A 22,735-nucleotide genomic window follows, 5' to 3' on the forward strand; every position below is an offset into this window, starting at 1 on the left:
TTTTTTTTTTTTTTTTTTTTTTTTTTTTTTTTTTTTTTTGAGTGTTTCTAGAATCAACACTATGAGAGGACACTGTAGAAGGAAAATGAAATAGATATTGAGCTTCGATTTAGCCTATCTGCCTATTCGTCTCATAGTTAAACTTTTGATTTCTGTATTATTATACATTATTGGCAGAGTGGCATTTTATTGAGATCCCAAATAACAGTGGCTTAAGCAAGACAGAGGTTAATTCCTTTCTGATAAAAGTTTGATCTGGTAAAAAGGTTCTAATTTGAGAAAATATCAGGGATCCAGGTTTCTTACTATTTTTAGCTTGGCTGTCCCTGCAAGTTCCAGATGGCTCATCTCTGTGTCCAACAGGGAGAATATACTCACTCACTTTCTACAGCACAGCTGGGATTTGCACATATCATTTTTGTTCATATTCCCTTGACCTGACCTTTTCATGTGGCTCTACCAAATTGCAAGAGTGACTGACAAATCCTTTCTTCTGGGCAACCTTGTGATCACTACAAATTCTAATACTAAGGAAGATGGGCAGAATAGATATTAAGAGATACTAGCACCCTCTGACATAGCACCCTTGACTTCCATTTTTATACCACACATCCAACCCATCAGCAAATTCTGATGGCTGTACCTTTAAATTATATCCAGAATCTAACTATTTCTCACCACCCCTGTGGCTACCATGTTAGTCTAACTAACTACAGTCTCTTCTCTGGGTTTTTGCAGTAACTTCCTCAGTAGTCTACCTACTTTTTCTTTTACCCATCCAAACACATCTAGTTGTGCTTCACAAAACAGTTAGTATTACTGTTAAGGATAGAAATCAGATGATGTTGCTTTTGTCTAAATTCTTCAGTGGTTTTCCATTTGGCTCCAAGGAAAAGCCAGCACCCTCAAATTCTCCAGTGCGATGTGGCCCTACTACCTCATTACCTCTTCATCCCCTATTTCTTTTCCATGCTCTTTCTACTCCAATCGCAGTGGCCTTCTTGCTACTTCTTGAACATTCTAGGCAAAACCCCAGCCTGTTCTCTTGCACTTTCTACTTCCTCTGCCAGAAAGATCCTTTCCTGTTTATTCTCATAGCTTATTCTTTTAATTTTTTGTCAGTTTTCTTCCTAAGGTACATTCCAGTTGGCATTCTCTTCTTCATATGAGAGTCCCTATTTGCCTGACCCTTGCCAACAATAGCTATTATTGTTCTTTTCTACCTTTTCTATTGAAATCATCTCTTTAAAAAGTTACATCAGCTGCATTTAAAAAATGATATTTTAACTGAATTTAATTTTTTCATACTTTTTTCCACTTTTAGGTTGAATCTGATGCAGCACAGAACTATACTGTCTTCTACTCAATAAGTGGACGTGGAGTTGATCAAGAACCTTTAAATTTATTTTATATAGAAAGAGACACTGGAAATCTGTTTTGCACTCGGCCTGTGGATCGTGAAGAATATGATGTTTTTGATGTAGGACCTTTATTGATATGCCTGGCTTAAATTATTAAACTATGTTCCTTCTGATGCTTAATCCATCTACTCTTTCCTGTCTTCTTGCACTCTCTTCTTAGAGGGTATCTTAGAGTCAATGGAAAATAGAATGTGAAATGTTTTGGAATGCTTGGTCAGCTCTTTGTCTCAACTGTTGTTAGGTAAGACTGAAGTGAAGCAAAGAGGCTTAATATATGAACATAAATTTCAATGTATTTCAATGTAAATGTCAGTAAATTTCCAAACAGTTACTTTTGCTTATGAGATAATCTCGCTCTCTTTCTCACTAGTTACTGGTACCTTTCCCTCACTTCAAGACATGTCTATAGTTGATTGGAAGAGTCCTCTTTCTATACTGCTCTTACTTCCATTTTTGTCTTTCTTCCACACAGATGATTATTGGATCACATCTGAGAACCACATAAGAAAGTGAAAGTGGGAGACAAAACTCAAATAAGGGTTAATAAGGCAGTATTCTGATATGGATGGGAAGTAACTCAGATAATTTTTAGTATAGTATGGTAAATGCTGTGAGGCCATGTGTCATTCCTATGATTCTGATGGAATGATTACTGGAAAGAGAGATTCTGTTCCTTGAAAAAGAGGGAAAAGAGGCTGTGTAAGCAAACATGACTGCTGTACCCCATGTGACATGCTTTGCATTTGGTTAGAAAATGTTCAATTCAGTGTTGTAATCACATGCTGAATAGAAATATATTCAATTTACATTGCATTGCGTTTAATCAGCAATGGGGATATTAGTATATTTTGTCAGAAAAATTCTTACAAATATGTGGTCTACTAGATAAAATAATAACAGGGCTTGGTAGTAAAAATTGAGAATTGCTGCTTTATTTAGATGATGTAGTAGGAATTTCTCCCATTGCAGTGAGTTTAATTGTTCTCCCCAACATAGTTTTCTGATTATAGAGAGAATTTATATTCACATTTAATTCCTCAGTCTAACGGGCAGAGTCAGCCCTGACTTCACTGTACTCTGACCTAGGTTTTATTTGCAGTAGTGATTTCCTTCACATACTGGATGCTCTTTGCAGTAAAGTGTTTCTACATTTGGTGCTTTGATAATTAAAAACACAGTGAACACACACCAAAAACCTTCAAAATAGTTTATTGTTGAAAAGATCTGCAAAGCAGGTAGTAGATAAAACATCTTACTCTGTCTTGCCAGAATCTGACATTAACAGAACTGTCTTTTTGCTGTTTTGCAGTTGATTGCTTATGCGTCAACTGCAGATGGATATTCAGCAGATCAGCCTCTCCCACTGCCCATCAGAGTAGAGGATGAAAATGACAACCACCCTGTTTTCACAGAGGCAATTTATAATTTTGAAGTTTCAGAAAGTAGTAGACTTGGTAAGTCTGTTTTTAAGAATAAAAAGAATCATTTTCAACATGTCTGTGTACATTTTAAAAGACATTGAGCTTTTTATACTCAAGGCCAGATCAGCCTGAGATAACGTTGAACTAGCGTCTACTTACTAGAAAACACTTAATCCCATCAGTTTCAATCATATGTGCCTTACGCAGACAGTACAGAAGTTTTTGTTGTTGCCAATATGATACAAATTAACTGTAAAGGCAGCTAACAGTTATTTAAGCTTTGTATAATATTTAGTTCATATATTTTATTTCATTTTCTCATTATGTGGGTTTTTCATTATCCTCAACTCCAAGAGAGGACATGCAGGGTGGAATGAACAATAAAACTGAAATCAGTACTGTTTTTTTTTTTTTTTTTTAGGTTTTATTTGGGAGGGTGTTAAATGGCTTCCACTGAGGGTTCAATTTTTTTGTGCTTCTATTCTATTCATATTCTCTTCTCTTAAAACCACTACGTTGCTACTTCCCATTTAGAATGAATACTGGAGTAACTTCAGAGAAACTTACATCAAGTGTTCTCCATTCTAAACACTTGCTCTTACGTGTGGAAAACCGGAGTATTTAGTTTATTTGGCCCTTAAAATGTAGCACTTATAATGGCTTCTGAGAACTCCTGAGATTCGCAATATGGAGAATAACCACTCACAATAAAGTTAAAACAAGGAGGACTCAGTCATAAAGGATGACTTTGCTAATTTGCTTATTCAAGTTTCCAGTAGTTGCTTAGAGCCTCACTGCAATATTCTATCTGCCTTTTCCTTTATGTTTTCCTTTGTTAATTTGATGTCATAGATGTTAACCTCTTTATTACTCATGTGACACAGTTAAAAAATTTAAGAAATTATTGTTTTGGAGTGTAAGAAACCTAGTTTTGTTTTTTTTTTTTAATAAATTTTATTGTGTATAGTGGAGGTTTATAACATGATGTTATGAAATACACACAGATGGTAAAATAGCTACTATAGCATAGGAAACATAGTTTTTGATGTAGGGCATGTTACTAATTCATTGTGGGCACTCATGGAAGTCCCTTTTGGTTTTCTTACTTGTAAAAGGAGTTCGTTACATTAGATGATCTATAATATTTTTAGCTTCACAATTCTATGACATTACATTGTCGTTAATTAATTAGCAATGGGGTATGATTTTCCTTTTTCAAAAAGAGGTAATTGGTTTCAGGCTTTGTTAAGGATTCTGTTCTCTTCTGTAGTAACAGAGAAAAATAAAGGACAAACACTTTGATGCCCAGCTTAACCCAAGGTGCTTTAGGCACATTTTATCAGTAGGTTCAGACAAGTTAAGGCTGTAATACTAAACTGGTTTGGTAGAACAGATCAAAACAGGAAGCAGCAAAAAGATCATAGAAAGGAGAGGCTGGACTACTAAAGGTCAACTTGATCATCTATATTATAACTGCATACCCATAAAAATGTGATTATTAAGGAGACATGGTTTATTCCCCCAGCCAGGTTTGTTATTGAAATATGTGCAAATATGAATTCAAATTATTTTTATTGCCATTTAAATAATTTCCTTAGTAATTTATGATCAAATATTTTAAACTGTGTGCGGAACAAAAGTATATCTTAATTTTTAGCATCCAAGTGTTTTGTGTGATAAATTTGAAGTTATCTTCATCAGTCCTATCTAACACTGAAATAATAGTGCTGGCAATAAATACATTTTAAATTAGGTTTTCATCATCATTGTTAACATGTTAAGAATGTAGATACTTTTTAATATATTTAGCAATGCTGGAAACTAAAGGCTCTTTTATTTTTTAATGCGCAGGTACTACAGTGGGGGTGGTTTGTGCCACAGACAGAGATGAGCCGGACACAATGCACACACGTCTGAAATACAGCATTTTGGAGCAGACACCAAGATCTCCTGGGCGCTTTTCTGTGCATCCCAGCACAGGTGTAATCACCACGGTCTCTCATTATTTGGACAGAGAGGTATCTCACACACTCCACAGAATATCGTTTCTCTGAGGATTAAGCTTCCCTCTCCCATTTATTGTAATTTGCTATCCTGTGGATTAAGAGTTTAATTTTATTTTAGGCATAAGACAATAAGAATTCCTAACTTTTTTTCTGCTTTTAATATTATTTGTATTTCCTTATTTTAGAGTAGCTATAAGGAATAAGAAATACAGATCAATTGGGATTTAGAAGGGGTGTGGAAAGAAAAAAAATTGTTATAAAATGTTTTTTTCTTACATGTGCCTAGTTGGCTCCAGTTCAGCAAAGGTTTAAATTTTCAAGTAGGACAATAAGTTTTGCTTGTTCTATGAATGCAGATCATGTCCTGCTTTCTATTTTAATTATTATAGATACACTTTTAGTGGGGAAAATATTAATTGAAATAAAATTGATGGATTATTTAAAATATATAACACTTTTTGGATGATAGTAATAGCGTATTGTCATGTACATGGTACTTTATATTGAACTTCTTTTTGCCTTTTAGAATATTTTTGTTTGACTAGATAGGTGTTATATTCAATCTATAAAGGAGAAATATGACAGAATAATTGATTGACTTGCTCAAGTCAAATTATTGCACTGAATCTTTTTATATTTAGTTTTTATTGTTCTATTTTGTCAGCCTCCATTTAACTCAGAATCATGCATTATTGACAAAGGCAGATGAATCAATTTTATATGCACAAAATAGCTTTGTTGGAATAGTTCAGTGTTTCCCACTACAACTAGAATACCATAAAATATATTATAAATAAGCAATCAATGGGATTTGATGCCAAAGAAACAAAGAGGGATGGTAGGAATCTATAAAAAAAGACTCAGAAGTAGTACAAATGTTTTAATTATTGCTATTTTTATTTTTTATGGGACCAGGGCATTTCATGTTATAGATAAAATACACGAGGATAATCATAAGTGGGAAAGTTTTAAAGAGACAATCTGAATGTGCTTTTGTATCTGTGGAGTTTGTAGAGATGACATGGTAATCAAGTGAATAATTAAAACTGCAAGTTAACAGGCTTTAGTCATCACATTTTTCAAAATGAGGTTTGGAAAAATTAAATTTAGAGGTTCACAACTTGTAAGATACAGTTTTAGGGCCAAGCCCAGGTCTGTTACTTTCCTGAAGGAGAAAAAATCTACCAGGATTTTGTGGGCAACAATCATGGAGTGTTGAGGGGAAAAACATGAGAAGTAAAAGTCATGGGAGATAAAAAGCAATGAATTTAGAGGAAGAAAAACAGAATATCAGGGATTCTTAAAACATATGGGAAGAGCATTTTAAGGTGGGAATATTGGTTACTTTCTTTGTATTTTTTTCTTTTTCTTTCTTTCTTTCTTTTTTTTTTTTGAGATGGAGTCTTGCTTTGTTGCCCAGGCTGAAGTGCAATGGCACAATCATGGTGCACTGCATCCTCTACCTCCTGGGCTCAAACAATCCTCCCACCTCAGCCTCCTGAGTAGCTGAGATTACAGGACACACCACTATGCCTGGCTGATTTTTCTATTGTTTGTAGAGACAGGATTTTGCCACGCTGCCCAGTCTGGTCTCAACTCCTGTGCTCAAGCAATAAGTCTGCCTCAGCCTCCCAAAGTGTTGAAATTTACAGGTGTGAGCCATGGCGCCTGGCCAGAATATTGGTTTTCAGTGTGGAAGGGAGATCAAGTAAAATAAAGACTGAGGGAAGAGACAGACGGAAGTGAAAAATGAAGCAAAACAAAATAATAAAAGTGTGATGAAAGAATAGTAAGATAAAAGAGAAAGGCCACAAAGATGATTGGCCCACAAATTAATGACTTTGATTTGCCATCATCACACCAACTGCCAAATTTCATTGCCAAATCCAGCAGCAACCTTAAGTCCCTTCTACTGCTGACGCTTGTTAAAACTCTCTCTCCCCTTAGATTTCTGGTCTTCCTCCTGCTTCTCTGATCTTTCCTTTTTAGTGGCCTTTACATAGTCTTCTTATTCCCTCATGCTAGAAATGCTGTAGTTCCTTGTATCCTAGGCTCTTCTCATCCTGCAGTCTCTCCTCAATTGAATAATATTGATTCCTGCCATAATCTCAACCACCATCTACATACTGATGACTTCTGGATAGACATTTTTGGCCATGATCCCTTCCATACATATGAGGCCATATATCCAGGTGCCTTTTGGACTTTACTACTTAGATTTCCTTTAGGCACATAAGATTCGACATATGTAAAACAAAACTCAGTATTTCTACCCCTTTGCTAACCTCAGTAGTATTTACTTCCTCTGATAATTTTCCTCCTACATTCCTGCATTGTTTGGTAATGCCCCTATCTTCCTGTCTCTCCAAGTGAGACACCTTTACATCATTCTCAACCGCTTCTTTCTCTCTTAACTTGTGTATAGAATTTACTATTAAGTCCTACTCCATTCTAACTCCCAAGTAACTTTCCTGTTGTCCTTTCTCTTTGTCATTATTGCGACTGGCTCAGATTTGGGACATCTTATCCTATTTATTTGTTTTTTAGAGAAGAGATTTTGCTCTGTGGCTCAGGCTGAAGTGCAGTGGCATGATCATAGCTCACTGTTACCTCGAACTCCCATTTGAGGGTCTGCCCACCTCATCCTCTCAAGTAGCTTGGGAGTACAGACACACATCAACATGCCCAGCTAAATTTTTATTTTCGTAGAGAGATGAGGTCTTGCTACATTGCCCAGGCAAGTCTCAAACTCTTGGCCTCCAGTGAACCTTCTACCTTGGCCTCCCAAAGTGCTGAGACTACAGGCGTGAGTCACTGCACTGGCCCGGACCACCTGTTTTAGATGATCGCTGCAGGTTTTTTTTTTAAACTAATTGCTTTGATTTCTCAGTTTACTTCAAATTACACCAAAACTTAAGAATTTTTTTTTTTCTAAAACTCAAATATTCTTAATTTTGTGCTGCCTTTATGACTTCCAAAAATCTTTTCGCTACTACCTGTTACTTAAAGGTTAAGTATAATTTCTGAATATGGGTCTTGGTAATCTAATCTCTCCCTACCTTTTCAGCTTTATTCTTGTATACCAAATTCCTAGAGTCTGCGCAAATATAGAAATCAGGTAAAAGCACGGACACAGACACACACAGATGTGTGTGTGTGAGTGAGTGAGTGTGCAATTGAAGTTTCATTTATAAATCTAACAAAAATTGTTCAAGGCTAGTTAAATATTTGCTTTGTTTTCAGGTTGTAGACAAGTACTCATTGATAATGAAAGTACAAGACATGGATGGCCAGTTTTTTGGATTGATAGGCACATCAACTTGTATCATAACAGTAACAGATTCAAATGATAATGCACCTACTTTCAGACAAAAAGCTGTAAGTATATAATATCAAAATATGCCTCTGTCTTATCTACTGTCATTTTTTATTTAAATTGAATTAATAAAATTAATACAACATAAAATATCATACTTTGAAGTATATGTATTTTATGAATAAAATTAAAGTTTAAACAAATGACATGTAAATTTATTTATATTAGTGCTTCTATTATGTCCCTTTTGTTAAAGACCAGTAACATTAGTCTTCATTTGTAATGAAACTCTTCTTTTATTTAAAGATAACCCTTAATGAAACAATAGTGTTTGTGATTCGTAGTTTTAAAATAATCTATGTGAAATTATAATGGTAAGTATTTTTGGAATCACTTTTTTTTTGTAAAAGTTGTCTATAAAGTAAAATTTTAATTTTCAATGACTTCTTTCTGTTTCAGTATGAGGCATTTGTAGAGGAAAATGTATTCAATGTGGAAATCTTGCGAATATCTATAGAAGATAAGGATTTAATTAATACTGCCAATTGGAGAGCCAATTTTACCATTTTAAAGGGAAATGAAAATGGACATTTCAAAATCAGCACAGACAAAGGAACTAATGAAGGCGTTCTTTGTGTTGTAAAGGTACAGTAATGTGTAACTGACAACTTCGCAAATTAACTGGTTTTAGTTAACTAATAATTTAATCAACTAAATAGTTTCAGATCATAGACTCTGCTAGTTGGAAGAGAATTTAAAATCTATTTAAACCACTATTCCAATCTCATGCCTGTCTGTCTTCTGTAATTTTATTGCCAGTTGCTAGTCACTAGCTTCTGCTTGAACATTCTCATTTTTAAGGATCTCCATGGCTCCACTGGCCACTTATTCCACATTTGAAACACTTTGGTTCTCAGAAATTCTTCCTTCTACTATGCACAGGTTATTCTTTTTATAACTCAGGCATTTGGTTCTAATTCTTCCTCTAATGCTATTCAGAACAGGTATAATTCTTTTGAAAAGTCTGCTGTGTTCATTTGAGACTTACCTTTTGTAGGATAAATATTCTCAATTTCTTAATTCTTACATGATGTGACATAGAAGCCCAGATTCTTCTCATTTTTTCTTTAATATATGCCTGGTTGTATCTGATCCTTGTAAAGGTAAAATTGACCCTTGTAAAGGTAATGTTGACAATGAAATTTAGTGTTACCTCAGGCAGCACTGAACAAACCTATTTTTTATTCAATATGTTGTATATTTGGTTGTCCTGGTACATTCTAGGCTCCAGGTTATGAGGATAGGAAAGGATATGTTTGAAAATGATCATTGGTTTTATACTTCTAGCTCAGAACAATAACAACAAAAAATTGTCTTGTGGACAAGAATGGGGTCATTCATTGAGTGAAAGAGGCTTATCTGCCAAAAATAGTACAGTAGCATCTTTGGTACATAAACACCTCTATTTGGAGTTATTACCTCAGTAAAAATTTCCAAGGGTCATATATTAAGACTTGGCAAGTTCTGCCCATATGTGAAGAGTCAAGTATAGACTCTTGACATCAAGCCTCCCTATTTTATTTTTCTATGTGATCTGCTTAAATTGAATACTAAACACCAAGTACTTAAAAAAACACACTATGCTTTATAGTTCAGAATAATAGGAAAGGAAATAAGGAAATGATACTGATTGCTTTTATTTTTTATTAGTCCAAATCAATCTGGTCATTATCTGGACTCTCTAGAAAGCAGAGTGCAAGACAAAGACCTGAACATGGGTAGATATTTAGGAATTGGGTCCCAGGAAGCCAATGTTAAGGTAGGGAAATAAGACAGGGAAGGAGGAAAAGCCAATCCATTCTGCATTATTGAGCCAGTCATCTTTGGTGTCTATCCATTCATGAAACCAGGTAGAACTTACCTTATATTTATTTTCTCAAAGATGGATACCTGGGACATTTACCCTTCACATCCCTTCTCGGTAACCAGACTCCACAGGTTGAAGGTTTCCCCCAGAGAGCCTTAAATTCACCTAACTTCTGGATTGGGCTGTGCCTGCTGTCTGCTGAGGGAGCCCTCTGGTTTTAGTGGGAACCCCGAATCTGAAAAGCCAAATCTTTGAGTGCTTGAGATGTGAATCTCTCAGCACACATGGGAACTGGCTGAGGGTCTGTGGTGTATAATTGTTCTGAAAAGGGCTGCTGTATTATCTCATGCAGTTTCCAAGGCTGAACACTTACCTACCACTGGCATTTTTGTCAAATTGATATGATTACAACAGACATTTTGTTGAAGGTTCTCCTGGACACCCTTCTCCCCTCTTCCTCCTGATGTAGGAGAATCCCCAAATTGGGGCTCAGCCCAGAGGGTTCCTGGCTTCACCCAGATAAGAATTCAAGAGCAAGACAACAGAGTAAAGTGAAAACAAAGCAAGTTTATTAGAGCAACAGAGTGCAGGGAAATGGTTGCTCCACAGACAGAGAAGGGTTACTCCTCAGGCAGAGTAGCAATTGTGGATTGCTGGCTAGCTGTATGTATAGCTACTCCTTAATTACATGCTAAATAAGGGGTGCGTTATTCATGAATTTTCTAGAAAAGGGGAAGGAGTTTCTGGAACTGAAGGTTTCTCCCCTTTTAGATAATATAAGATAAATTGGGCATTACCATGGCATTTGTAAACCATCACAGAGCTTGTGGAAATGTCTTTTAGCATGCTAATGCATTATAATTAGCATAAAACGAGGATTGAGGCCAACTAGAGGTCTCTCTCATCATCTTCTTGGTTTTAACTGATTGTGGCTGGTTTTTTGACTGCATGCTGTTCTAACCAGCAGGGTCATGATTGGTGCTTAGAAAACAAATCTTGATGATCTCCCATCTCCCCTTCACCAAACCTTGGCTTCTCCTATAAATAAGTCAAAGAATATTTCAAGATTTGGGGGAGATAGACGATGCTAACTAACTCCAGTAGGTTCTGTCAGAGACCCAAGCTCAGACCTTTTGGTGTGCTGTCTATCTGCTCCTTGGTCAGATGGCAGCTCCTCCAGTCTCCCTCAAGACCTTTACTCAAGATCTGTATGGGGAAACTCTATATCATTATCATTATTATTTAATATCAGTGGTTTTGTCTCACTTAGAGGAGCTAAAATTTAAAAAGCACTAGGAATTAAATTTCCATTTGCAAGTTTTTTTTGACCAATACAAAATGATCTCTAGTAAACTTCTTCAAAAGATCATCCTCTAATTTTTAAAAAGATCTAATCAATGAGTATATGTACTCAGGGTTCTTTTGTATGTTTTTTTGTCCAAGGAGTTCTGACCATAGATATAGTAAGGAAAAAACGTACAAAGGTGATTGGAAGTTATAACCTATATCCTGGAATATTTCTCATTCCATGTGGCTTATACACATTTGCTTCATTTCTGCATAGCACTCCAGGATTCTCCAGAATAGGGAGCAGTTACATAATAATACTTTACTGGTTTGTTTTTGGTTCAGATTAACCTAATTTCACATCTGGAGGATATCAAAAATTTCCCCAATATATTTTGTATACACTTATTTTCATTATTTTAAAACATAAGATAGTTGCCCTTATGTTTGATATTATGTCCTAGTTTCTACATCAAGGAAATACTTTTAATGCTTTTAGAATTTTAAAAGTAGTTACCATGAATCAAATTTCTTTTATGTCACAGAAAATGCTAGGCACTTTTAAGTTGTACATAGTTGTCATATCCCTATATGATAAGGTCTTATTATCCCTATTTTACATTGATTAAAAAAAAAAAAAGCAAACTCCCAAAACACAACCACCATCTAAGGCTGATTAAGGTAAATAACTTCCTCAAAGTCAAGCATATATTAACTATCCTCCCTGGAATACAAACCTGGTCTGTTTTGTTCCAAAATTAATTCTCTTTCCATTACTGTGTGCTATGCTTCATTAAGCCCACATGGCAGTTTGTATTCAGTGTCACAGAATCTATTGTATCTGCAGCCCTTATAATGAAATTCAATTATATTCTCAAATTCATACTTAATATTAAATGCAAATTAACAACAATGGCTAATATTTATTATTTATTAAATGCCAGACATTATGCCAAGTGCTTAGCCTATAGTATCTCATTTAATTGTTTTAAATATCAACAGATTATTTATTACATTTATTTAGTAATAAAACCAGTAATTTTAAATTTTTCAGTAAGCAGTTCATTAGTTCAAAGTTCAAAAGAAACAAAAGTACAAAATTCAAAAGAAAGAAAAATCATGGTGTAAAGCATCTCACTTTTAAAAAGTCAGCCACTCAGTTCTGCTTGGAAGAATTAATACATGCCACCTGTTTCCTGTATATTATTCAAAAGGTATTTTATAAATACACAAACATGTTTCAGTAATCTTATCATATTTCTGTTTTAAAAACAAATGCATTTTACTTCAATTACCATATCTCTTGAGTTCATTACATATACATCAGTAATATTTCATAGTATAGGCATACCATATTTTTTTAACCAGTTCCATATCTATGGAAGTTTAGACCACACTCATGGATATTCTGTATTCTGTGCTATTCTTCATTCAACAACTTTTCTCTGAAATCATTACATATCAGAAGGTAAATAGTTTTTTTACAGCTATCTATTTTAGTAATTACAGTAAAATATCCATCATATGAATGTAAATTATTATTTAACTAGTTCATTATAAATGGAAATTTAAATCATATCAATGGATTTTCTAATTTTTTTCATTATTTCACAATATATGACAATGGATATACTATAATTTAAATGTAGGATAAATTTCTAGAAATGGAAATACTTAGCCAAGGACATGGCTGTTTTTTCTGTGGTGGATTTATTGCCTGATTGTCCCCCAGAAAGGTGGTGCGTGTTGACTTGCTCACTAGAAATGTACACACGTGCCTGTTGTAAAATAATTGCCAATGATATTATCAAGTTTTGACATTTATCAGTTGAATGGCAAGAAAATGGTGTTTCAGTGTGGTTGAACATTCCCCTTATATGAAGAAACTATTGAATATATTTTATATCTTCAAGCTCACTAGTCCTTTTAGCAACTTTCTATGTTTTGCTCTTCTCATCTACTAACTATTTATTTGTAAGGGTTTTATGGTAGGAAATAGTTTTGCAAATATTTTCACCTATTTTTATTGTTTCATTAGTTTGCTTTTGTTGGTTTTTGACCTCTAGGATTTGTTTTGTTGGCAGGGCTTGCAATTTATCAGGGGCTCATAATTTATCACAATTTATTCTAGGTCACAATTTATCCGAGGCTTCTATGGTTGTGAGATTTGTGTCATTATCATGATATTAACATTATGAAAGTATTTTATCTGAAATTTTTTTTATTGTTTAAATATCTATCTATCCATTTAAATTTTTAATCTGCATGGAATTTATCTTAGAACAAAATATAATATGAATCTGTTTTTAGTTTTTCTATCTGTTCCAACACAATTCATTGAATAATACATTTACTCTCCAGGTTTTGACATATTTTCTTTGTTATAAAATAAGATAGATATATATTTGAATTTGTTTTTGACATCCTCTTTTGTACCATTAATTTATTGTTTATTAATTTGCATATATATGCTGCTGTATTATTGCTAGCTATGTAAGAATATAAAATGCATAATATGCATTTTAGTATTTGCAGTGTTTTATGCCAGTCTTATGTAGTGCTCTCCTTTGTGGATTTTTTCTTATGAGTATCTTGCTTGTTCTTCCATGTGAACTTTCAAATTGTCTTCTAAGTTTAAAAATATCTCTTTTGATGTTTTTACAATTATGTTAATTTTGTAGAAAAAGTTGGGGAGAATTAGCATTTTTCTCATAAGTCATACCCAAGATAGTAATTTCATTTTTTTCAGCTATTGTGTCTAATTTCTGAATAGGATATACATCCATATTAACAAAAGGGATTTATCCATAGTTTTTCCTTTTGTATAGTCGCTATTAAGTTTTTACTATCAATTTTATGCTTGCTTCATAAAAATAATTTATTTTCCTTCTTTTTTCCCATGCTCTGAAACAGTGTCCCCCCCAAAAAACCAAACCACATTGAATTAAAAAATTTATTCATCCTTTCAAAACAACTCCATGTGGTTGTTACTCTCATTCTTCTCATTTCCAGATGAGTAGGTTGAACAAAAGAGAAGCAACATGCAGCAGCCCATACAGCTAGGCTAGGTGATTTGTACCCCACAGTCAGGTGCTGAATGTCCAGACTATCTAGGAGTGATAACTCTGTTCTTACAGCCAAGATACAAACCCAGATCTGTCTGATGTGAAGCTCTTACTCATGATCTCTGGGCTGTTCTCCTTCTGGCTTGGTATCCTTGCTTCCCTTATGTATCCTCTTTTCCATACTTGGGCTACTTAACTTGACAAAGCCATTACTTCATTTGCACAAGAGGATCTTCTCTTTTTGGAAACTTAATTCATTTCTACATTTGTGAGTTTACTTTTTAAATTATATCTTCTTCTGATATTACTAGCTCCTTTGCTAATCATGCCTTCTCTTTTCCTTTGAGTCATTCATACTATTTGCTAACATTTTGATTAATAAAATTTGCTTCTGCCATGTTATGTTTTCCTTTTCATACTTTATACAAACCCTTAGAAAACCTGAATTTATCACAGGGCTCCTTTGATAGCCATGCTAGTCTTCGAAAGTATCTTACTTGTTTTCTTGGGAAAGAGTTGTGATTTTGTGGCTAAATCATATCTTTAAGTACTTTTTAATGTTAGTGAGTCATCTTTTATTTCAAAATCAAACACTGTAAAATCAGGGTGTTCAAAACACATCTTTCTGTCACATAGGCTATGTACCTAATGATGACTAACCTTTTGCGTACTGATTAAATAATTACATCACTATGTTGTTAACTCAAAAGGAATCCTTCTTTTCTGATGCCCTGGCTCTTTCTTACTAGTCAGAATTATATTCAGGGAAAGAGTGTATGTTATTCCTTCCTTTATACCTCAAAGAATTAAGTAATCAGTAGGCCAAACCAAGAATTGCTCTTTTACATTTCTTTTAGCTGATTAAAGCTTGCAAACATTGTCTTGTTAACTTCTCTTATTATTGCATTATATTGGCTGTTAACAAAAAATACATCATTTATTCCCTTCATTTGCCTCTGTGACAGCTTAAGTGATTACTCAGAATTTAATAGAAAGCGCTTATTTTATGCTGTAGTGTTAAATGTCATTCTTGCAACAATTTCACAGAAGAGAAAAGTTAAAGAGACTAAAAACTTTCCCAAAGCCACACAGCTAGGATGTAGTGTAGACAGAATTTGAACCTAGCGCTTTGATTCTAAGTATATGCTGTCAAGCACTATGTTAAATTGTTCTCCACAGCTGTGTGATCTTGGAAAGCTATCCTTTGTATTAGCTGTAAAATGGGAACAATTATTTCTCTCTGCCTCCCTAATAGCTCTTCAAATATAATATTGAACATAAAAGCACTTGGTAAACTGTAGAATATTATTATTTTATTTTAAAAAGTGATATTATATTCTTGAGACTAGTGTTATAAAATTCCAGGATAGATAACTTTTCTATAACCACAAAGGATGAGTGATAACAGCCTTTTGCTGAGTCCTGGGTAAACTCATTCCATCTCAGTGTCTTCTGTTCATTTGAGCAGCAGCAGTGGTGCATATGGGCTTGAGTGAGGATGTTATTCTTGATCTTTCTGAACATGGAGGGTCCTCAGTTCCATTTCCACAACTATACATTTGCAAGGGAGTTGTTAACATCTCAGTGCAAATGTGGGATATATTTGAACACTTTTTTAAGTGGTGAAACACTTGTGAAACCTGAGTGGAAGAGAATTTACATGCCTTCCTTTTAATTAATGGGATTAATTAAGCCCATTAATCTTTGGGATTTCATCTCACCAGATTTTTAATGTAGAAGAGTTTTAAGCTACTAGGGCAATATCCATTATAAGCTTTGAAAAATTGGACAAAGAAACTCTAAGGCTTCAGCAAGTGGTTCTGGATTGAATAGTTGCACCTCCTCCAGTGCAGCAGCTGTCCTCTAAATTTCCATCCATTTCTCATTGCCAGCAGCTGCTCTACTCTCCGTGTGATCACACCAACACATGAAATTTGTGAAGCAGTGTTCATCAGCATCAAATGAACAGATATTAATATTGCTTTTCCTTGGCTCTCCAGTTCTGGAATATTCATACAAAATAAAAAAGGTTTTCCATACATTTTGTAGATTCTAAGATTCAGAAATTTTCTTGACTTTTTAGTGGATTTGTGATACTAGTGTCTTACTCCGTTAATACCTAGGTGTGGAGAAATATTTAAAATAATTTTATTCACCAGTTTTGATTTTGTTCAATATTTAGTTAGTGATTGTTTTGATAAGCAGGAAGAGAAATTGAAGAAAAAGTGCTTCAACTTTGTGGTACAGTGTAAAATAATGTTTTATGGGTTTTACTTGATTTGTTATCTAAAACTGAATTTTAGTCAAAGATTGATTTGAAAATGTTTTGGAGACCAGTAAGCCAATTAAGCAGCACAGTATACAGAGGGATTATAGCGTGGCTAAGGTAAGGGACTCAGGTTGGACTACCTAGCTTCAAAGTCAAGTGCAAGTGATAATCTTTTGGCCTTACACAAAATCAATTTATCTCCTTTTCCTGTTTTCTGCTCTGTAAAATGAGGATGAGGTCGATAAAACTTATTCCATAATAACATGAGGATTTAGTGAGCTTATTTTCACTGCTTAGAGTAGTGCCTTATATGCAGTGATAATTAAAATTAAGCACATTGTATTTCCCTTACTTCTCTGTGTATTCACTGTGAAAGTTTCATTGGATAAATTATAAAGTCAAAGTATAATTCTCAAGTTTTCAAAAATGTAATTTTCATAAAAATAGGTAGTGGGCATGGATGAGTAAAGGTTTTAACTCATTCGTGAAGGAACCAGCAAAAGAACAAGTTGATTCCTAAGAAGAAATTAGCCTCCAAATGGATTTTGATAAAAGTAAAAGCAGAAATTAGATGGCTCAGTTAGATGCCTTAGAGGGCAATTAAAACAGACATTTGGGGCCAGGAGTGGTGGTTCACGCTTGTAATCCCAACATTTTGGGACGTTGAGGCAGGTGGATCATCTGAGTTCATGAGTTCGAGGCCAGCCTGGCCAAGATAGCAGAACCCCATCTCTACTAAAGAAAAAAGTACAAAAATTAGCTGGGGGTGGCAGCATGTGACTGTAGTCCCAGCTACATGGGAGGCTGAGGCAGGAGAATCACTTGAACCCGAGAGGCAGAGGCTGCAGTGAGCCAAGATCGCGCCACTGCACTCCAACCTAGGTGACAGAGCAAGGCAAGACTCCGTCTCAATAAATAAATAAATAAATAAATAAATAAATAAATAAAATACCAAGACATTTGGAATATCTTTTCTATCAGACAGAAAATAAAATCATTGCAACTTTTTGATTTTCTGAAAGTCAACATCAAACTTTACAAGTGCCATAAAATGCCTGGACCATAGTCAGTAGTAACTAATAAGCCAAAGGAAGGCACCTTCCCTTACTCAGATGACCCTTAGCCCAGTCTGTTAGACAATGCTCCAAGTAGGGCCATGAGAATACTGTCATCTGTTTGCATTATTTTTTGAATCAGAAAGTTTTCCTTAATAAGAGCAAAATGTAAAAATATTTCAGGAATTTCTTTTGTCCAACTCTATAAAACCACCTGCAGAAGCTTTGGGACCACTCTTGCTAAAGGCTTAGCCCCGGATCCACTCTCTTTTTAGCAAGGGATAAGAGTCAGTATTAACAATGTGAGCATAGAATTTATGCAGCACTGGTCAGAACGACAAATTTCCATTTGCTATTTGAAATACCAAATGTATTTTACACTGTTACTAATATACATGGACTTTACTTTAAAGCCACTGAATTATGAAGAAAACCGTCAAGTGAACCTGGAAATTGGAGTAAGCAATGAAGTGCCATTCGCGAGAGATATACCCAGAGTGACAGCCTTGAACAGAGCCTTGGTTACAGTTCATGTGAGGGATCTGGATGAGGGGCCTGAATGCAGCCCTGCAGCCCAATTTGTGCGGATTAAAGAAAACTTAGCAGTGGGGTCAAAGATCAATGGCTATAAGGCATATGACCCTGACTCTAGAAGTAGCAATGGTTTAAGGTAAAAAGAAATCTGTAACCACATACTAATAATGTATTTGTAATCATTGAGATAGTAGCTTATTTGAAAACAGTTTCTAGTGCTAAAGACTTTTTATTTTTTATTAACAGGTACAAAAAATTGCATGACCCTAAAGGTTGGATCACCATTGATGAAATATCAGGGTCAATCATAACTTCCAAAACCCTGGATAGGGAGGTCGAAACTCCCAAAAATGAGTTGTATAATATTACAGTCCTGGTGATAGACCAAGGTAAAAAAAATGTTTTACTCTGGTATTTAATAAAGGAATTAGAGAATAAAATGCAACTATTTTTATGCAGATTTTTTTTTTTTTTTTGGTGGTAAGCATATGGAATTTGAAATTACTTTAAAGACTCTTTCTGTCTCTTCTAATTATCTAACAAGGTGAAACTGTTTGGTGACAAGAGGCCATGTTTTATTTATCTTTATATTCCCAGTAGGGTAAGACCTTAAATTCTTATATATTTCTGTGCTAGAGGACAAAGGTAAAACCTAACATCTAAAATTAAATAAAATGGTCTCACCAGACTCTTCCACATCAGTTTGTATCACTTCAAATTGAGCTTTTGTGTAGTTCAGCTGAATATTAGGTCAAAATGATCCTTTTCTTGAATTCTGTTCCTTAAAGTAACCCAGAGTTTTTCAACCCTGTCTTCATATTAAAATAAGAATATTAATCTGTAGATACTTTGTTAGACTAATGGAATCAGAATCTCCGGTTGTGGAGCCTGGGAATCTTATATTTAAGAAAAAATCTTCCTAGTGCTATGAATATCTACTGGGATTAGAAATCTTGTCTGTAACTACGTTACTACTTATTAACATCTGCACTTGGAATCCCCAAAAATAGAGATTGAAATTCAGACTTTTATTTTTATTTGGTTGCAATCCTGGTAAAAGATTTATTGACAGTGGCATCTGATACTATTACTAACAATAGTCATTTCAGATAATCTGCAAATTCTATTTATCCATCTATTATTATTTATTTACCATTTCCTTTAATAATCAGTTTACTTAAAAACACATATCATATATAGAATATAATGGACTTTTTATTCTTTAAGAAAAAATAAAAGAATTTTAAAATAACACTAAACCTTATTCCTTTCTCCTTAGATAACAGATCATGTACTGGAACACTTGCTGTGGACATTGAAGATGTAAATGATAATCCGCCCGATATACTTCAAGACTATGTAGTAATCTGCAAACCAAAAATGGAGTACACTGACATTTTAGCTATTGATCCCGATGAACCCGTCCATGGAGCTCCATTTTATTTCAGTTTGCCAAACACTTCTCCAGAAGCCAATAGACTGTGGACCCTCACCAAAGTTAATGGTATTTGGTCAAAAATAATGTTTTATAAACTCTGAAATAACTGAGAATAACTGGAGGGTGGATTTACTTATTTATTTACACAATGCATGAAGTAAAACTGATTCTCATTAATATATTTTAGAAGGCTAAACTAAACTTTTCCAAATATTGTATGGGAGCTCTGTTATAGGTAAAGTAAAGGAAATTATAATTTTCATGAAGGCAAAATTTAAATTCACAACAAATAAAACCTTTGTTAAGCAGCTTATCATTAATTTTTGTTTGTGTATGTTTTAAAAAGTAAAGCCAGTGGCTGGGCATGGTGGCTCATGCCTGTAATCCCAGCACTCGGGGAGGCTGAGGCAGGTGGATCACTTGAGGTCAGGAGTTCAAGACCAGCCTGGCCAACATGGTGAAACTCCATCTCTACTAAAAATACAAAAATTAGCCCAGCGTAGTGGCGCATGCCTATAATCCCAGCTACTTGGGAAGCTGAGGCAGGAGAATCACTTAAACTCAGGAGGCAGAAGTTGCAGTAAGCCGAGATTGCACCACTGCACCCCAGCCTGGGAGACAGAGTGAGACTCCGTCTCAAAATAATAATAATAATAATAATAATAATAATAATAATGACACCAGTGAGGTGAGGAGAGAGCAGATGTGTAGTGTAAAGTGTATTGTAAGCTCACTCTGGAAGTGAGGAACCCAGGTTTCTAGACCAAGCACTCTGGGGTATCTTGGAAGTGAACTTGGTGCGTTATGGGAAGAGATATGGAAAGGAGTGTTCAGGTCAGGGGCTGCCATCTATTGTAGCAGTTTCTGGGGGTGTCATGTTCTGTACTTCATCCATACTTCTCTCTGTTGTTACTGCCATGTTCTTTCATGCAACTGGGCTTTTGTGTGTATGGCCCCATCTACTTAGAATACCTCTCTTTCCATTTCTTAGCTTGATATTTATGAGCATGACTTTTTTCCATGATATTTATGAGCACCTACTATCTATTAGGCACTAGTCCAGATCCTGAGGGTTTATATAGACATGAACAAGACAGGCACAATCCCAGCTGAGATGGTTGAATTGAAAGGAATGGCACCATGACCCTTTGCTACCTGCATTGCAATGCCTTTCCTGTTGCATTTACATCTGATTACCTCTCCCTTCCAATACATGAGTTTCCTAGAACATTTACAATCCATCTTTGTACTTCCAACACCTAGCCTAATGCTTACTAGATACTAACTGCTTAAGGAATGTTTGCTTATTCAATAATTAATTGTGTGGATAAAAGGAGAAACATACTAGGAGAATAAGTACATCATGTCATTAGAGTTGAGAAGGCTTTACTCAGAATGCCAAGAGGTTGGGTGAAGGAAGGGTGGAATCTGGTGGTGAATGGCCTGTGTGCCAGGCTGAGGGGACTAACCTTGGTACAGTAGGTGACAGTAGTTATGCATTGGAAATGTGCAAGTAAGGCAATGACATTCCCAGATTTATGTCTTTTAAAGGGGACACTGGTGACAGGAGGACAATATGAAGGGGGCAGAGTTGAGTAAAGGAAAATCAGAGGCCAATGCACTACTGTGAATAACTAAGACATGAATATGGCTCCACATGTTGTCTTGAGGGCGGGGAGGGATTTCAGGGATCTTACCTTAGACACGGTGTGGTCTTGAAGGGTCCTACATAAACCCAAGTGGTAATTCATATTCCTCTGGGAAGTCTTCAGGTATGAGGTGCAGCCAAAATCTCTGAAATTTTTACAGCCACAGCAGAGCATTTAATCAAGGCTAAGGAATTCCAGATGACTTCCGGGGTGTGTTTTGTGCTACTTTGCCATTTTACTTAGTCTATTATAAAAGCTCAGGTACGTTGTAATTGCCATTGAAATTCTGTGGAGCTTTTAGTTAGTTGGAAATATGGTCATCAAAATAAGAGACCAAGACTATTGGGGAAAATAGACTATCACAGTTGATAAAAACAAATTGTTATATAGATATTTCTGTTTTGTGTAAGTCTTATAAGTAGCCTGAGTGCATTAATTAGCTTCTGATACTAAGATTACTTACAGATGCAAGGCATTAATCATAAACAATCTATTGTGCATTGAAAAATTACCTTATCCATATGAATAATGGGCAAATACTAGGTCAATGGATAAGAGAATGTGAACTTCAGACACTATTTGTGTGTACCTGTAGTCATTAATTCTTTATGAGTAGATACACTGGTACTAAAGAAAAATGCTAGAAGTGTATGTTAACAGCCAAAATAACATTATTAATTTGTATAGATAAATATTACTAGGCTGCTACTGGGCCACTCCAATGCCAAATTATTTCTTTAGGACTCCCTTCTATGGAATTACAAGGGACAACACATACAAGGTAATTTTAGAGTTTGAAAAGGTTGAAGATAGCCCTCCATTTTTATTTATTTTCATGTGGCAGGCAGTTCCTTGAGAATGATGCCTTCAAAAACAAGCATGATGAAACAAATGCTAAGGGAAAACTGAATGATCATTAAAAAATTAACTTCTTTTATTTTCTTTCAGATACAGCTGCCCGTCTTTCATATCGGAAAAATGCTGGATTTCAAAAATATACCATTCCTATTACTGTAAAAGACAGGGCAGGCCAATCTGCAACAAAAATGTTGACAGTTAATCTATGTGATTGTCCTCATCCAAGTCAGTGTCGTGAGACTTCAAGGAGTACAGGAGTAATACTTGGAAAATGGGCAATTCTTGCGATATTACTGGGTATAGCACTGCTCTTTTGTAAGTATTTTCACTTACTTCAAGTTAAAATATGTAATAAAAATTGTAGGTACTGGAAAAGATCTTTAAAAAAGAATCTTGTCCAAACAACCACCAGGTGTGAAGCTCTTTCCAAGTTCTTTTTGTGTTATTACCTAAGTTTTGTTTGAATATTTTTTGTGAAGGGAACATGATCCTTCTTGAGATAAGATTTTATGCTTAGACAGAATTGTTGAAAATTCCTTAGATTTCACT

General features: G+C 34.9%; 1 protein-coding gene across 4 annotated transcripts in view; it reads left to right on the top strand.

Annotated features, from left to right (window-relative positions):
- Window positions 1-22,735, top strand: part of DSC3 (desmocollin 3) — a 47,403-nt gene that overhangs the window by 15,410 nt on the left and 9,258 nt on the right. For all 4 annotated transcript variants that reach the window (XM_032293127.1, XM_032293128.1, XM_032293126.1 and 1 more), the window contains exons 5-13: window positions 1,325-1,480; window positions 2,731-2,875; window positions 4,694-4,860; window positions 8,092-8,226; window positions 8,624-8,809; window positions 18,121-18,377; window positions 18,488-18,630; window positions 19,521-19,745; window positions 22,277-22,501. In XM_032293127.1, the coding sequence (XP_032149018.1) occupies window positions 1,325-1,480; window positions 2,731-2,875; window positions 4,694-4,860; window positions 8,092-8,226; window positions 8,624-8,809; window positions 18,121-18,377; window positions 18,488-18,630; window positions 19,521-19,745; window positions 22,277-22,501 (1,639 nt within the window). The remainder of the gene's footprint in view (window positions 1-1,324; window positions 1,481-2,730; window positions 2,876-4,693; window positions 4,861-8,091; window positions 8,227-8,623; window positions 8,810-18,120; window positions 18,378-18,487; window positions 18,631-19,520; window positions 19,746-22,276; window positions 22,502-22,735) is intronic.

This window comes from Sapajus apella, unplaced genomic scaffold, assembly GCF_009761245.1.
Source record: "Sapajus apella isolate SASKATOON/1434 unplaced genomic scaffold, GSC_monkey_1.0 scaffold29, whole genome shotgun sequence".
Lineage (NCBI taxonomy): Eukaryota > Metazoa > Chordata > Mammalia > Primates > Cebidae > Sapajus > Sapajus apella.